This window comes from Epinephelus lanceolatus, chromosome 5 (genome assembly GCF_041903045.1).
Source record: "Epinephelus lanceolatus isolate andai-2023 chromosome 5, ASM4190304v1, whole genome shotgun sequence".
Classification (NCBI taxonomy): Eukaryota; Metazoa; Chordata; class Actinopteri; order Perciformes; family Serranidae; genus Epinephelus; species Epinephelus lanceolatus.
In genome coordinates, this window is record NC_135738.1 from 23,976,788 (window position 1) to 23,990,208 (window position 13,421).

The 13,421-nt window shown below is 43.3% G+C and overlaps 1 protein-coding gene across 1 annotated transcript in view; it reads right to left on the reverse strand.

Annotated features, from left to right (window-relative positions):
* Positions 1 to 13,421, reverse strand: part of igf1ra (insulin-like growth factor 1a receptor) — a 94,369-nt gene that overhangs the window by 19,824 nt on the left and 61,124 nt on the right. Inside the window, exons 3-11 of the mRNA XM_033634173.2 lie at positions 12,332 to 12,632; positions 11,210 to 11,346; positions 8,975 to 9,119; positions 7,968 to 8,176; positions 7,063 to 7,189; positions 5,932 to 6,167; positions 5,665 to 5,832; positions 4,685 to 4,892; positions 69 to 355 (exon numbers count right to left, since the gene is read on the reverse strand). Coding sequence (XP_033490064.1) covers positions 69 to 355; positions 4,685 to 4,892; positions 5,665 to 5,832; positions 5,932 to 6,167; positions 7,063 to 7,189; positions 7,968 to 8,176; positions 8,975 to 9,119; positions 11,210 to 11,346; positions 12,332 to 12,632 — 1,818 coding nt within the window. The remainder of the gene's footprint in view (positions 1 to 68; positions 356 to 4,684; positions 4,893 to 5,664; positions 5,833 to 5,931; positions 6,168 to 7,062; positions 7,190 to 7,967; positions 8,177 to 8,974; positions 9,120 to 11,209; positions 11,347 to 12,331; positions 12,633 to 13,421) is intronic.

A 13,421-nucleotide genomic window follows, 5' to 3' on the forward strand; every position in this document is an offset into this window, starting at 1 on the left:
TCTACAGTGTAATAGCAGCATACTGTGCCACACTTTCATCGAAGATTGTATTCAGGTCACTCTCTAACCTGCAGGTTTGGTCCTGGAGAAGACGAAGGCTCCAGCGCTGCAGCGCCCCACCTCTTCGTTGCAGGCGTGGATGTCGATGCGGTAGACAGTGAAGGGCCGCAGGGTGGGGATCTCTAAATATTCTACTGAGCTCTTGTCTTCTGAGAAGGGGTATTCTCTGATAGGAGGAATGCCATCTGTACTGTTATCCCCCGGGCCCATGGAGGTGTTCCCTCGACCAACACCGTCAGGCAGCAGTGTGTTGTTAGCCACACCAAAAATATCTCTACGTCGACGATCTGGAGGTCTGAAATAAAGAGGATGCAACAGCTGAAAGAAACCTGATTTTGAAAACGGTCAATGGTCAAATACTGAATACCGAGTTAGACCGAATGACCCCCTGGAAATGAGACCTAACAACCAGCTATTTTTCTCCAGAGTTACATACAGCACTTTTAAGTATAATAAGCACTGTTATTATGATAAAAGACAGAAAGATGTACAGTATGTCCTGAATATCTTATCGTCAGACATAAGTGTAGGTTTATAACTCCCAAAAGCATTTTACACATAGCTGAAGCATCTCACAACCGGGTGGAGTGAGTGTATGTGTATGAGTGTGTGTGTGTGTTTGCCATGTATCCAGATGCTGCATACTACTCCCTGCGGAGCTGTGTGGAAGGATGAGGTCAGACAGATCACAGCGAGGTAGACAGACAGAAAAAGAGAAGTTTTCCAGAGTAAGAAAAAGAAAAAACTTTCTGTCTGACAAGAGGAAAAAAAGCTGACATGACAGAAAATATGGCTTTTATCTCTGTAACACTGACATCCTGAACCAAACTGTTCAATCATAATGACCAATTTTCAGCAGCCAAACTGAGGGCATTGTGTCGAATGGACATGTGGTCTCATAGTGCAGATGATAAGCTGTGGAGCCACCTGGAGCTGGACATCGTCATTACTGAGGGCAAGCAGGTGCTGACAGCTGTGGCTGTCGCAGCAGCAGAGGCACATCAGACGCCGCGGGGCACGCTGCCTACAGTAGCTACCTGCGAAATCGTCAGCTGAGACAGACGGACAAAGAAAAGTGTCCCGACTCTGATTGAGTTTGAAAATGAAAGCTCTATCGACAGCAGGCGACAAAAGGTGATGAACAGTATATGGAGCCTTTACGGAGCTCTTACAAGGTTATAAATGTTCAGGGGTTGTTTGGAAATGTAATGAGGACAGCATGAACAGGTGGCTAGGTTTTATTGCAGCGTATAAAACAGCACAGATATGATTCAAACTGCAGACTGGGGATTAACAACTAACTGTCATTTTCATTGTTGATCAATTCACAGATTTTGTCTTCAATTTATCGATTCATTGTTTAGTCCATAAAATGTGAATAATGCCCATCATCATTCCCTTACAGGGTGGCTCCATTATTTATTGATTTTTTTTTTTTAAAAGGTTTTTATATCTTTCTGTAGCTTTCCAGTAGTTTAGCTGATGTATTAAGATACAAAATTTGAATCTAAGTATATATGTTTCAGCCTGAAAATGCTATTTTGTCAAGCTCCTCTTAATAAACTGTTTCCTGCGTGACCTGACATAGGTTTCTGCACAACATCGCTGTTATATAAACCCATGAACTAATGTGGACACCATGTTATTTTAGTTCCCAAAGTAACACAGTAACAGACAAACTAAACTAGACCAGCAACTTCCATGTGATGTGTGGTAATGTTACTGTGTCTGTCAACTGAGTCTGAAGGCTTTAAAGAGAGAGCGTAGATACAAATAATCAACACTGTAATTCACATCAGTGGCTCCCAGTGGTTTCACAGTTTAATACATTCAGCGTCATACTTGCGTTTGGCCATGTCGTTAAGCTAGTTTGCTGTCTCTGTCAAGTAGCGGTCTGTTAGTATCTTACTCTACAGCAGAAAACAGCATTTCAAAATAAAAGCTCTGCGCTGGAAATTTACAGTACTTAAAAATAAAGTGTGTTTACAAGCTTGACACGTTCACGAGTCACCTGCGGTCCGTTCAGAATGGGCCCATGGCCCAGTTTTGGACCACGACCCACTAGTTGGGAACCACTGCTCTGAATCAGCACTTTCTGGTAACGACTGAGGGGGAGTTTCAATTTGAAAAACATTCAAAAGAACACAGATGGACCTGCCCTCTAGCCCGAGGTGATTCCTAAAAGGTACTTGTTTTGTCCAGCTAACACTCCAAAATCCAAAAATATTCAATTTACTATCAAACAAGACAAACTCATCACAAATAAGAAGCTGGACACTGAGATTTTTTTGGCATTTTTGCTTAAAATTGCTTAAAATTAGATTATTAAAATAGCTGCTGTTCATTTATCTGGTAATCAACTTATTATTCATCTCTACCAAGAGTAATAAAAATTCTCAGCTCAGACTGAGCAAAGCATCTTTTGTGTCTGAGCAGACATACACCTACACCATGAGTGTACAGACACAGAAAGATCCGTGGGAAAGACCAGTCGCACTGACATGTCAACATTCATCTCTGGCAGTTATAAGTGGAGCGGTACAATCCCAAAGTCCAGCACTCGAAAACTGCTACTGTTACTACTGGAAAACACATAAAAAAACATATGAAAACTGACAGGAGAGTTATGGATGGAGGGACACAGATTTGCACTAGTAAACCTTGAGCTATCCTGTATCAAAAGTGATAGAAAAAGAGGAAGATAGATGGATAGACCCCACCGAGAGGCCAGATGAAAGACAACTTGAGGGATCCAATTTCTGTATGTGCAATGATAGTGTTGTGGTTAAGCAGGGCGGTCTGAACACTGTGAGAAAGCTCTTCAGCTGACTGAAGCATGACCTTATAACTAGTGAGTTACTACAGTTAGTGTCCTGACCTCGCCCGCTAAAAAAAGATCTACCTTTACGCAATGGAATCCAGAGAGGAAAGCCGTGACTACACATTCAGTCTGTGGTGAGTAGGGCACATTATTAGCCTTTAGCCTGCACATACTACAGGCTCACAGAGAAGAGCGAAAGATGTCTGGATCTGACAGAAGAGGTAACTTCCAGGGAGTCCTTATCATCTAATCTCGTATATATTCATCATAAGTTTCAACAGCAGGCGATTACAGTAAATAAATGCTTCAGTCAGCTGATAACAGGTTTTGGATCGTACCACAAGGTCTCCTAAACAGACACTGGCAGCCATCCTTTTTGTGCAGCCACCCTCCCTCCCACTCCACCACTAAATCAGTCTGCCTTCCTTACTTTGTGTTTGTCTTCTATTGCTGATGGGGCTATTCCCTCATTCATTTGAATTCCAGATGGATTCACTGTACATTTCCTGGCAGCTGTCTCACTCCAGAAAAAAAACAGAAAAAAGTCCCGGACAAAGAGAGCGTGCAAGGGGAGGAGGAGAGGAGTGCCGAGTGGAGGGGAACAGAATGGAAAACATTTCCTCTTCTTTCTGTTTCTGTTTTCACCCGCCCTCTTTCCCCTCACCCCGGGTCTAAACCCTGAACTTTTGAAAAAACCTCCCTGATTTCGGAGCCCTTTCCCTGGAGTGGTTTGTAATAATGCTGGCTCTGTTACAGTGGAGAGTCTGTGCATACACAGGCTGAGCCCTTCGCTGCAGGCCCAGGACCTGCCATCCGCTCGTTTCCTAGACAGCTATACTATAACAAATCAACACAGCCAGAGAGAGGAGGAAAGAGGAGGGAAGGGGGGGGGGGGGGGCAGATATGAGTTCAATTACAACAGAGAGCTGTTTTATTATTCTTCTTCCAAAGACATATCGATCCAATTCCACAAGAGCGTTGCAAAGGAATAAAGAAGGGCACTGTAACGCTGTTTGGATGAATGAACTTTGGAAGCTCAAAGGCATTGTTTAAGGCTATGGATTTATAAGATACCTGCTGAGTGTTCTTCGCAGGAGGCAACAAGTATATCAAAGGTCTCCATATTTCACTGAGATGGATGTTGCTGATGGAGTGTAACAGCTCCAATCTACAAAATGCACAGATTGTGTGTGGCTGTCTATATGAGAATAAAGGAGGGTGGGAAGAGAACGGAGCGAGAGTTTTTGAAACAGTGAAACATCCTTCGCCACGAGCAAGTTAAATGATAACACAACACAGATGTCAGTCCCTATTGTGGGGAACAAAAGCTTGAGCAGCTACGAGTGTGCAGCCAAACAAGGCCCTTCAGACTCCTTAATCACATCTCTCTCCTGGGTTTGTTTGTGTTGCCTAAATTGCTGCCTGCTAGGTCCTAACATCCCCCGTGCCACCGTTGCCACGGCAACGTGAAGCCACAAGAGCACTGAGAAGGCTTTGGATCCTACTCAGCGTGTCTCCTCATCTGCGCTGCCCAACAAAAGGGCCGAGCCCAGCGGGCCGGCTCAGCCCCCGTCAGGTCCCTCTACACCCCCATGCTCGGATCCTGTCAGCTCCACAGAGGAGCCATTACGACCCGGGCCGCCACCTCATCCCTCACTTTGCCCACTCAAGGCAAACAAGTTCAGCTCTTTGATGGCCATCAACACAGAATGAAAGGAGGCAGAGAGCAGGAGCTGTAAACAGTTTAGGGAGACCACTGTGAGGCTGATATTATATCTCATCTACGTCTGTGAGTTACTATACCTCGGCAGAAAGATGGCATTGTGAAGGAAGTTCTCAAAGATTTTAAAGAAGACGCGGTCATCCTTCTCCCGGTCTTTCTCCTCAGGCGTCTTCTGGCAAACACAACACGGGCCCTTCTCTGCCCCTGCCAGGTCTGACTTGGTGGGCTTGGTGTTGTCTTCCATGTCTGTGAACCCCGTGGCTGGGATACGGACCGGGATCTTCAGCTCTGTTTTAGGAGAATCCAAGAGGGGTTAGCAACAGGAAGCACTCTGCATCATCAAAACAGCTGCTTATAATAGATTCTGACACACTTCCTGCACAAAGTTATGTGTCAGTATGAAAGATATACTATGAAGCATTTTCCTAACAAACAATGTAGAGACTCATACAGAAATAATCCCTCTCAGTCACCAACTTATGATCCACTAGTAGTTTGTGGTGGTGTGTGTTCCTGCAGATACTCTGCCCTCTGCCTTTATTTTCTTGTTTTCCTCTCATTTTCTTTTTTTGGGAAATTTATGGGTGTGTAACCAGCGCTCAGGTGAAATGAGCGAAATGTTACTTTAACTTATGGTGGTGAGCGTGTTCACAAACAATTACCGACAATCCCACATAGTACACCTTTAAAGGAACAATCTAACATTTTGAGAGATAAATATATTCACTTTCTTGCTGAGAATAAGATGATAATATTGATACCACTCTTATGTTTGTGTGTAAATATGAAGCTACAGCCAGCAGCTAGTTAGCTTAGCTTAGCATTGGAAACAACTAACCAGACTCCCCGTTTCCTGTCTTTATGCTAAGCTAAACTAACTAGCTGCTGGTTGTAGGTGCATATTTAACAAACAGACATGAAAGTGAAAGCAAATAAATGTATTTCCAACAATGTCTGGCTGTGGTTTTTTTTTTTTTATTATTATAAGGAAGGACTTTTCAGTAGCAAAGCTCCGACAATAAATAGATGGTTGCTGTTTTGTAGAATGACTTATGCACACCTTTGGAGCAGTAGTTATGATGGTACAGCTCCCTGTCCTCAGGCTGCTGCTGCCAGCGGACCAGGTAGTAGGTCAGATTGCCGTTGGGAAAGACTGGAGGTGACCACTTCACCATTAGCTTGGTCGAGGAGTTGGCATATGCACGGGCGTCTTTGGGCACAGACGGCACTGCAATGGAGACAAAGTCACAGTATGTTAGATTAAAATGCTGTTCAGTAATTAGAATGTAGCATTGCAATCACTAATTATTTCCACAGACAGACTTACGGGATGGCCGTGTGCGAATGTAGATTATATCACTCTTTGCTCCAGTAATGTGTTTGTCCTCCACCTGCAGGGTAATGGCCTTCACAAAAATAGCATACTGGGTCCAGGGCTTGAGGTGTTGAAGAGTGACTTTTGGGTCAATGATTTTATCCAGAGGGAGATCCACGTCCACCATGTGCCAGCTGTTTGAGCCACAGCCATCCTGCCCGTCAAACTCTGTGATGTTCTGGAAAGGGCTGGTGAAGGCACAAAACATTGCACTGACAAAAAGGACTAAACACAACATGTTCACCATTTACAAAAGAAATGACATCCATGACATCTAGTACGAAAGTAAAACACATTCTAGGTCATGTTTGAAGATATGATTCATGTTTGCCAATTGTTGTTGGACATTTCCGGGACCATTTTACAAAGCAAACCATGCAATTTTTGGGTGATTACCTACCTTCAAGGCAGCTTTTTGTTTCGCTGAGTACAAGTACAATAAGAGAATCTGACAGGTAATCAAACCCAGATCTCAAACAATAAGCAGACATGGATGTTGTGAACATGATGCTGTCAATTTGGTTGTTTGTATTGCATTAGAGGAATTCTTCTGTTGGTCATCTGAGTGCCTCGAAGGCAGGAAAGCCATCCAAGCGCTCAAACATTCTCTTTGGAAAATGGTTGTCAGTAAAATGAGGTGCACACAGTTTGCAGTGATTGGGGCAAAATATGTAAAACCAGACAGATATGATCATGTGAGATTTAGTTTGTCCTAAAAATGCTCTGATTGAGTGGAACCTTGTGTCTGAGACATTAAAGATTCAGTGTGTAGGATTTAGTGGCATCCAGCAAAACTGAAACTTCTCCTATGTGCCCAGCTTGTAGGAGAGCCAAAGTTGGCCAACACAAATATGAGAAAATGTGAATGGCCCTATCTAGAGCCAGTGTTTGATTTGTCTGATCTGGGCTACTGCAGATAAACATGGCGGACTCCGTAGAGGATGACCCACTCATTCTAAGTTAACAAAGGATTCTACTTTCAGACGATTATAAACTAATGACAACATAGTTATATACCATTTCTGCCAATAGATGCCCCTAAAGCCTACACTCAAATGACTTGTTTGTCTTCTGAGTACTCACGACTCCTTGTAGTAGACTATGAAGCTGATGAGGTCTCTGTAGTACGGCGGCCGGTAGCGCTCCCAAGACAGCTTGATCGTATGGCTCGTTGTGATGTTAGACTTGAACTTCAAGATATGGCTTTCACCTGTTGCAACAGAGCAGGACACTCAGTGAGACACATAAAATACTCAAATGATATGTCATGGTTTTTTAAAGGGGAACACAACCGATATGATAATTACAATATGTTATTTCCATGGCCTTGGAAAGTTTGATCAATATTTGTGAACATGAGCTACTCTCTCTCAAAGCCAGAAACCAGAAAAGTTAGTCTCAAACTTGTGATGTCATGAAGTAAAAAGTCTAGAGCTGATCCATAGACAATGAATACTCTACATGTCATATTCACCCATTCACACACACACATTCACACACTGGTGGCCAAGGCTACCACCCAAGTTGCCACCTCCTCACTTTTTAGACATTCACACACCGACGACACAGTCATCAGGAGCAATTTGGTCCACAGTATCTTGCCCAAGAACACTTCGACATGTGCTTAGTGTGTTTGGTGGACGATCTGCTCTACTTCCTGAGCCACAGCTGCCCTACAAATGTACCCAAATACTCAGAACATTCCCCTGGGTTCTCTCAGTATCATCTATAACATCCTCCCTAATTCATTGTCTATGGAGCAGCCCCAGACTTTATACCCTATGACATCACACTCAATTTAGCACCCAATTTTTGTGATTAAGGAGAGTTATTCATGTTAACTAATACTTTTGGACTGTCTTAGACTGTAAGAAAAACATGTAGAAATTTTTAAAATGGGTGTAGTTCCTCTTTAATGTCCCCACGTACTGCATGACTGCACACACTCACAACAAGAATGTAGATCAAAATATACTGCATATACTCACAGCTGGCTCTTTCACCGTTGTTACGGAAATCTCCCTCCTCTGGCCTCACAGTTATGCCTGTCTTTTCCCACATCTTGTGGATCTCAGACATGCACAGTTTGGGGTTCAGTCGGAAGAAAAGACGTCCATTCCCAATAGTCAGGTTGTGCTGATTCCAGTCCCACAGATGCTGCAGGTGCTGGTTGTTGATGGCGGAGAATGCATACATGCTGATAACGGAAGGAGATCAAGAAGAGGTTAAAACCGTCTCTAATAGATGAACAAAAAGGTAGTTTTATTGTAAGTGAACATGTTTTCTGAGAGATTAAGTTGTCAGAAATGTGGTTAAAAACATCTTCTTTTTGCCACCTGGTGGCAGCGTTAAGCACTGAAACAGGTAGACGTCACATGAGGTCAGGTTTGTGTGTCTGACACACAATGAGCCTGGGACTGTACAAAGGAGGACATGAAACAGACACAGTGCCGTGCTAACACTCTGAGCTGCGGCAGTCAGTAACACAGCAGAACACCTCCAGAGCGAGAGGAATGTCTGCCATCCTCAACAGCATTCCTCTGAGTGAAACTGTACCCTGGGAGAAACGACAACAAGAAGGGCGACAGGATTTCCCATGACCCCTTTGGCCATTACCAAAAAAGCTTTCCCTCATAAATAAGACTGCTGCTGATACCACAGTTTGATGGACCTGAGACTTTCCATTTGTAGCCACAATCACTTATCTGGCCTGTCTGCAGGACTTAGTGAATCATTTAAAAAATGACACTGCAATACACAAGACGCTGATATATTTAGACTTATAAACTTACATTAATGCACGCATTCAGCGTCCGGGGCAGACACTCATTCAACAAGCAGTCACTCTGACATTTATGTAACTTCAATGATACGTTGGTGGCAACCTCCCTGCTAGGCTGCGGTCTGCTCATGTCCTCTAATTCCCTCAGTCACCACGCAGACAAGCATGCACACATTCACAGACACAAAGTGCAGACAAACAGCGCAGACATACTTGTCGATGAGTTCCTGCCCATTGATGTAACGCAGGCTCTTGAGGAAGGACAGCGAGCCAAGTGCGTGGGAGTGTCGAATCTTCACATAGCCTGTCACTTTCTGAATCAATCCCATGAAGCTCTCCAGCTCAGACGCTATGTTATCTGGGGACAGGGGATGAACACACTCAGATGCAAAGCAGAGAGCCACATTGAAAAAAAAAAAAGAAATCCACAGGGATCTCCACTGCTACTATGACACTCGGGCTAGCTCTTAATGCAAATATCCCGATGAGCTTTATCATATGTGGAGATTAGCTCGTGAGCTGCCCTGTCGACTGAACAAATAAACAGCATTATAGCATAATGTGATAATTGGGTTAGAGTGCAGGAAGCAGATGTAATGTTGATTTTGTGGCCCTCACTGCGGATCCCAGCAGCTTAGACCACACAGCCATTCAACTTTATCTGTATCAGTAATCATAATATTTGCTGGGCAGTCAAGTGTAGCGAGGTTAGTATCATAATGGGTGGCTATAGTGTATTGTATGAGAGATTGTAGCTGAATTAAAAATGAGCCTGCTTGTGTAGCGTAGTACGGTCTACAAAGTTTAGTTACGCTACAAGATTTACATTATATGTGCCACTAAAGGGTAACTTTGGTGTTTTCCAACCTCTACCCTATTTTCTTATGTTTGTGTGTCAAAGTGACCGATAGGACAAACACATTTTTGAAATTGGTCCAGTATTGGGCAAGACTGCTTCTGCCGGCAGCGTCAAAACAGGCTGCAATGTAACCACTCGAGGACAACTTTATTCAAAGGAACCCTACAGCTTCCTTGTTAAAGAGTAAGATCTTTTTTGTTCATTGAGAAACAGCCCTGAAATGGTCATCAGCAAACACACCAGACTCCATTTAAATACACGGTAATTCGAGTGTGCATAGAACCGGTATATTTTCACATCTAACTGGGTGAATTAAAGGTTTATTTCAACCAAACCAGAGTTGGGGATTGTTGAAACAGTGGACAAACAAACCAAGGTGGCTTTTGTGAGATTTATTTTGATTCTATTGACTTTGAATGGAGTGTGTTTTATGATGATAAAATTAATGTTTATTTAAATGTAGTCTGGTGGGTTTGGTGATAGTGATATTGGGCTGTTTCTGGTTCAACAAAAAGGATCTCTCTCCTTTCCAAAATGTTGTCAGACACCTAGAATAACAATTTAAGCCTGTCTGTGGCAAAAACAAATACTTTAAAGCCCTGTTTCCACCAAGCAGTGCGGCACGCTTCAGCTCAGTTTGGTAAAAACGTTGTGGATGGTACCAAACGAACTGTTCCGTACTGTCCCCATTTTTGGTCCCCCCTCTGTTGGGGTACCTAGCACACAGATCTCCTTTACTAAAAAGTGGAGCTGTGAACACTGCAGTCTGTTGACTGGTCAACAGAGGACGTCACTCTGCTCAGGGCTGAGTTGTGGCTGGTTTTGAGGCTCATGTAACCTCTGTTCTACTGTGGAGAGTTTTACACATATTAGTAAACACTGGGCTGAAGGCCAGTGGCTTTTAAGATGGAGCGTTTACTTGTAATGTTACTCAATGCATGAGGTGATGATGTGAATCCATCAGCACACCTTAAATTTCAGTGTGACAACTTTGACCATTACTTTAGTTTTTATATGACACAAACTTTTAGTTATGAGTTGATCTTCAAGCATTTAAAAATATATATATAAATTTTGACCAGATATTTTTGCCTTTGATGGACTTAATACACAAACCCGCCATTTTTAAATATCCCATTGAGACAGACTCACTGCAGCCTGTTCTGTGGACAATAAATGAGGTGCATACTGATAAATGAGGAAATACAGCTGGACGGAGCAATAAGGGACATCAACCCCGCTGACATGAAAGAGTACTGTTTGTGGTGGAAACACTAAGCGGACCTAGGGTCTAGGTACCATGTCTGAAGGGTTACTTTTGGTTCCTAAGGTACCATACCAAAAATCTTTGGTGGAAACAGGGCTTAAGTGGACATGAACTGATGGAGCACAAATGCCCTTACTGGTTACATTGCAGCCTGTTTCGGCACTGCCAGCTGCAGTGCTCTCGCCAAATATTGGACCAACTTCCAAAACTGTTTCCATCACATTTGTCACTTAGACACAAAAACATGGAGAAATAGGGTCAAGGTTGAAAAATACTTAAGTTAACCTTTAAAAGCACTATGCTTCTGTAAAGCTTCACTCACTTCCACGGCGGATGTTGATGTCCAGGTTGCCTTCGATGACAGTGCAGTCCTTCAGGGATTGAGCAGCATCCACAGAGTCGATGACAGGTGATGTGCAGGGCTTATCACACGGGCCGTTGCAGGCATTGCATAACATGCTGTACACAGCACAAACAAGAAGGAGGGAGTAAATAAGGAGAAAGAGAAAAAAGTTGGAACTGTCAGAGAATGAGCAAAATCTTCTGTGAACTTTTCTACCTCACCCTGAAATCATTCGTCCACTCCCTAGCTCCCAAGCATTCCAAAGGATTCAGGCAAATAAATTCAGTGCATGATACAAGGTCACCTCTCACACAGAGAGTTTAATCTTTTATGGGCCCTCATCTGAACTCTTGTTTCGTGAGAGAGTGACTCACTGTATTGACCTCAGAGACAAAACAGCCGTGGTATGGCCAAAAAATATACAGCAGCAGTGTCTGCGTGGAAAGTTTGGGAATTGACGAGACAAAACAGGGAGGAACGTTGCACACAAAGAAGTTTTCTTGTTCTGGGTTAATGTCAAACAAAGGAAATGTCAAGTGGACATTTTGGTTGAGTCTCTCCTTAAAACCACTGAGTATTAATCTGTAGAGTGGTGAAAACAAGGCACTATGTTGAGCACCTTTCACTCTTTCTAAACAGTCTGAGAAGTCTAAACTTGAATCGTTAACAGTCCAACATGCTCTTGACCTCTCGCACTTCCAGCTTTGAGTCCTACTTTAAGAAAGGAGCCCGTGAAGGACCAGGTCAGGTGAAGTTCAGCTCAAGGATATTTTATGCAAATGAATTCATTATGCAGGAGTACACAGTGAACACAAGTGGCTTTAGTGTCTGTGAATACTGAAGAGAAACCACACTGCTCTGCACCCAGAAATTAGCCAGGAAATAATACTAAGACCTCTGGCTCTGTGTGTGTAAAAGACCAGGTTAGATGCCGAACGAATTAAACTCGGAACATTAAACAAAGAACACTTGAGAAATCTTGGATATACTGTAAAATGTTTCAAGGAGCCCTTCCTAATATTTCGTACATTCAGTGTGTCACCTGACATGACATTTCCAAATCACCAGGAGCTTAACTAGGAGTGAAGGGTATGTCTTTACCGATTAGTCTCGTTGCGGGTGAAGCCAGAGGGGCAGTCGGGCATGCACTCTCCCCCGTGGATGACGAAGTGAGTGTCGCCGGGCAGGTGCACTTGGGAGCACAGGTCCATGGTGATGCAGCGCCAGCCCTCAAACTTGTAAGTGTCCCGGGGACAGTCCGGCACACAGCGACCCTCGTGGTAATAGTGGAGGCAGGCGGAGCACGCCATGTCATTGTTGGGTTCGGTGCAGCTGCCCAGGCACTGGCTGTGGCAGCACTCCCCCTTGTCTGTGCAGGCGAGCTTGCAGTGTTGTGGGCATACTGGAGGAGACAGAGAGAGATGGGAAGAGGTCAGTTTTGGGTGGAGTTAACAGTTTCTCCTGGGCGCTATTACAACACCAAGGATGACAAAGGTCAAAAAGGGTACAGAAGTAATGCCTTTAAAGGACAGATTGTGATTTAAATGTCAAGTACAAATGTTAAAGTAAATGAGTAAATGAGTAAGTAAGTTAGTAAATGATGAACGTAGACAATGATTTCAATGATACTAAGATGCGTTTTGTTATAACTGCTTGGTAACAGGCCGGAACGCATACATAAATAGGTTAAAGAGAAGTATGGAGTTCGTGTGCATACCCAATATGTGCACATATACACTCAGTTGCCAGTTTATTAGGTACACCTCGCTGAGAAACTGTTACATACCCCATTTTTTAAGCCAAATCTGCAACCAGAGAGCCACTAAAAAACAGAACTACATAAAATCTGAACATCTTTGCAATCAAAGTTTATTAGTGGATTGTTTAGACAGAACCAATATATCATCTTGTCATTAATATTCTTCTATAATGGAAAAAAGACAACTGCAGTTTAAAAAAAAACAAAAAAACACTCCCACTACCACTAGTGTCTCTACAAAAGAACTACCGTATGTCCTTCCAGGCTGTGAGAGAAATTGACAGAAAAACGATTGTGTGGGGTGTTTCAAATTAAGCTTGAGCAACATGAATAATAGAAGCTCCTCGCTGTTTACTGCGCATCACCGAGAAACCCAAACCCACAACAATATGTTATCAATGACACGCAGCATTTTCCCGTTGCTTGGGACAG